Source organism: Pteropus vampyrus, unplaced genomic scaffold (genome assembly GCF_000151845.1).
Source record: "Pteropus vampyrus isolate Shadow unplaced genomic scaffold, Pvam_2.0 Scaffold15, whole genome shotgun sequence".
Taxonomy (NCBI): Eukaryota; Metazoa; Chordata; class Mammalia; order Chiroptera; family Pteropodidae; genus Pteropus; species Pteropus vampyrus.
Genome location: NW_011888796.1, coordinates 1,047,008 through 1,049,945, shown reverse-complemented (window position 1 = coordinate 1,049,945; position 2,938 = coordinate 1,047,008). Strand labels below are relative to the sequence as shown.

At 41.9% G+C, this 2,938-nt stretch overlaps 1 protein-coding gene across 3 annotated transcripts in view; it reads right to left on the bottom strand.

Moving 5' to 3' along the window:
- ACTN1 (actinin alpha 1) overlaps nucleotides 1-2,938 on the bottom strand; it is a 93,973-nt gene that overhangs the window by 26,379 nt on the left and 64,656 nt on the right. For all 3 annotated transcript variants that reach the window (XM_011383809.2, XM_011383818.2, XM_011383800.2), the window contains exon 7: nucleotides 361-442. In XM_011383809.2, the coding sequence (XP_011382111.1) occupies nucleotides 361-442 (82 nt within the window). The remainder of the gene's footprint in view (nucleotides 1-360; nucleotides 443-2,938) is intronic.

Below are 2,938 nucleotides of genomic sequence, written 5' to 3'. Positions count from 1 at the left end.
CAAACTCCCCTGTATCTGTGTGATGCACACATTAATAAACTTGTTTGCTTTTCTCTTGTTCATCTGTTTTTCTATCAGTCTACTTTACAGGGCCCCAGGTGGAGAACCAAGGAGTGTAGGGGGAAATGATCCTTTCCCTTCCCCCACAACAGCAAAGGAACATCATGTCCCACCCAAGCACTGCTACCCGACTCCAAGACTAAGAGAAATAGTCCTCAGGCAGCCAAGCAGAAACAGCCTCCAATTCCTTTCAGTACCAGCTATCACCTCTCTCTCCAAACCTTAGGGAACTGTGGAATCTCTGAGAGGCAGGTGACACCCCAGGCTCCCCAAATGGGATCCCAGAGATTAAGCCTTTACCTTCAGCATCCAACATCTTGGGGATGTCCAGGTATTTCTCTGCCACATCGAAGGCCGTGTTCAGATTTGTGAGTGGATCATCCTAGAGAAGAGGAGCAGGGGGTCAGGTAGTGAGAGGTATGACAAGTCACTGGCTACTCCCACCTGGGTGACTGCCCGTTCTTGGGAGCAGAGGAGACTACTTCATCCCCTCCCAAGCTCGGTTCTCGAGAGCCACCCCTGGGTGTAGAAACCTGGCCTCACTACCAGAGCTCGTTGGCTGGAGGTTTAAAAAGCCATCTTTCCTCCTCAAGCCTCAGTTTCTTTGTCAGAGAAATGGGGTGAAGAATATTGGCCTACAGCTCAAGAAAGAACTGCTAAAAGGTGAGTGTGAGAACAGAGCACTGGCCTGGGTGCCATCAGTCTTGGCTTCTGGCTTCAGCCTCTGCCATCAGTCAGCAGGACTGGTAGGTAATCTGACCTCAGTTTTCTACATCTGTTACTCCAGAGCTGGACTAGGAGCTCTCAAGCCCCTTTGGTGCTCACATTCCATGAAATCTGGGGGCTCCTTCGAATAGCCACAGCCTTCTGACAATTTGGATTTCTGCTACCTTCTCAAAAAAACTTATTGGGGATTAGTGAGTATGTAAAGAAATTTGGACCCTTGTGCGCTGTTGGTGGGATTGTAAAATGGTGCAGCTGCTATAGAAAACAGTATGGAGGTTCCTCAAAATGCTCAACATAGAATTACTATATGACTCAGTTTTACAAGATAAAGAGTTCTGGAGATAGACAGTGGTGGTGATGGTTGCTAACCAGTACAAATGTACTTAATGCCACTAAACTGTACAATTAAAAATGATTAAAAAGGGAACCAGTCAGAAATGAAGAATACAATATCTGAGATGAAGACTATACTAGTGGAATCAACAGAGTGCATGAAGCAGAGAGAATCAAATCACCGATATAGAGGATGAGGTAGCAGAGGACACTCAATCAAAACATCAGTAAGAAAAAAGAATCCAAAAAAATGAAGATAATTTAAGGAGCCTATGAGACAACATTAAGCCTAACAACATTTGCATCATAGGGGTAACAGAAAATCAGAAGAGAGAAAAGAAAGAAGTTGGAAACCTATTTGAAGAAATGATGACGGAAAACTTCCCTAACTTGATGAAGGAAATAGACATACAAGCCCAAGAATGCAGAGTCCCAAACAAGATGAACCCAAAGAGGCCCACACCAAGTCACATCATAATTAATATGCCACAAGTTAAATACAAAGAGAGAATCTTAAAAGCAGCAAAAGGAAAGCAGTTAGTTACAAGGGAGCTCCCATAAGACGGGCAGCTGCTGATTTCTCAAAAGAAATTTGGCAGGAGAGGGCTTGGCACAAAATATTCAAAGTGATGAAAACCCAGGATCTACAACCAAGATTACTTTATCCTGTAAAGCTATCATTTAGAGTCAAAGGACAGATAAAGAGCTTCCCAGACAAGAAAAAGCTAAAGGAGTTCATCATCACCAAGACAGTATTAGAGGAAGTGTTGGAGGGACTTCTTTAAGAAGAAAAAAAAATATGTGCCAAAAATATGAATAAACAATGGCAATAACTATATATCGACAAGTACTTCAAATGAAAAAGAATTAATTGCACCAGTCAAAAATAGGGTGGCTAAATGGATAAGAAAACAAGACTCTTACATATGCTGCCTACAAGAGACTCACTTCAGATTTAAAGAAACACACAGAATGAAAGTAAAGGGATGGAAAAAGATATTGCATGATGGACCTAGAGGGTATTGTGCTGAATGGAGTAAATCAGATAGAGAAAGACAAATGCCATATGATTTCATGTACCTGTGGAATGTAAGGAACAAAATCAACAACAACAATAAAATGGAAACAAACTCATAGAGGATTTTGAGGGTTACCAGATGGGAGGGGGTTGGGGGGTCGGTGAAAAAGGGCAAAGGAATTAAGAAATACAAATGGGTAGTTAGAAAATAGTCATGGAGATATAAAGCATAGTATAAGGAATACAATCGATAAAATTTAACATATAAGTATGGGAGCAGAGGGGTACTAGATTTATTGGGGTGATCACTTTGTGAGTTATATAGATCTCAGATCACTATGCTGTATACCTGAAACTAATATAATGTATGCCAACTATAATAGAAAAATAAGGAATATTAAAATGGTAAATTTTATGTTAGGCATACTTTATCACAACTTAAAAACTTTTAATGTGGCAAAAAAGCCCCAGCTTAATGGGGGGGAATGCCTTGCTGGACCTCCCATTTTGGCTCCCCAGAGTAAAGAAAGCTAGTTCTGTCAGCCCAGGACTGTTTCCCCATTTGCTAAGGTAAGAACGCGGGGTATAAAAAGATAAATATATTCATTTGTGACACTTTCAGGAAGAAATCACTCAAAATAGAGAAGGTGGAGTCCTTCTGAGAAAGTCTCCAACAGCTTCCAGAATGGTAAGAAAAAAACTGCCAAGCAGCAAATGTCATTTCCGCCTTGGGCCTTGAGCAGTCCTTAGTCCTGGCTTTGCACCTGCCTGCCCCACCTGGTTCCCAGGGCTCGCCAGCCC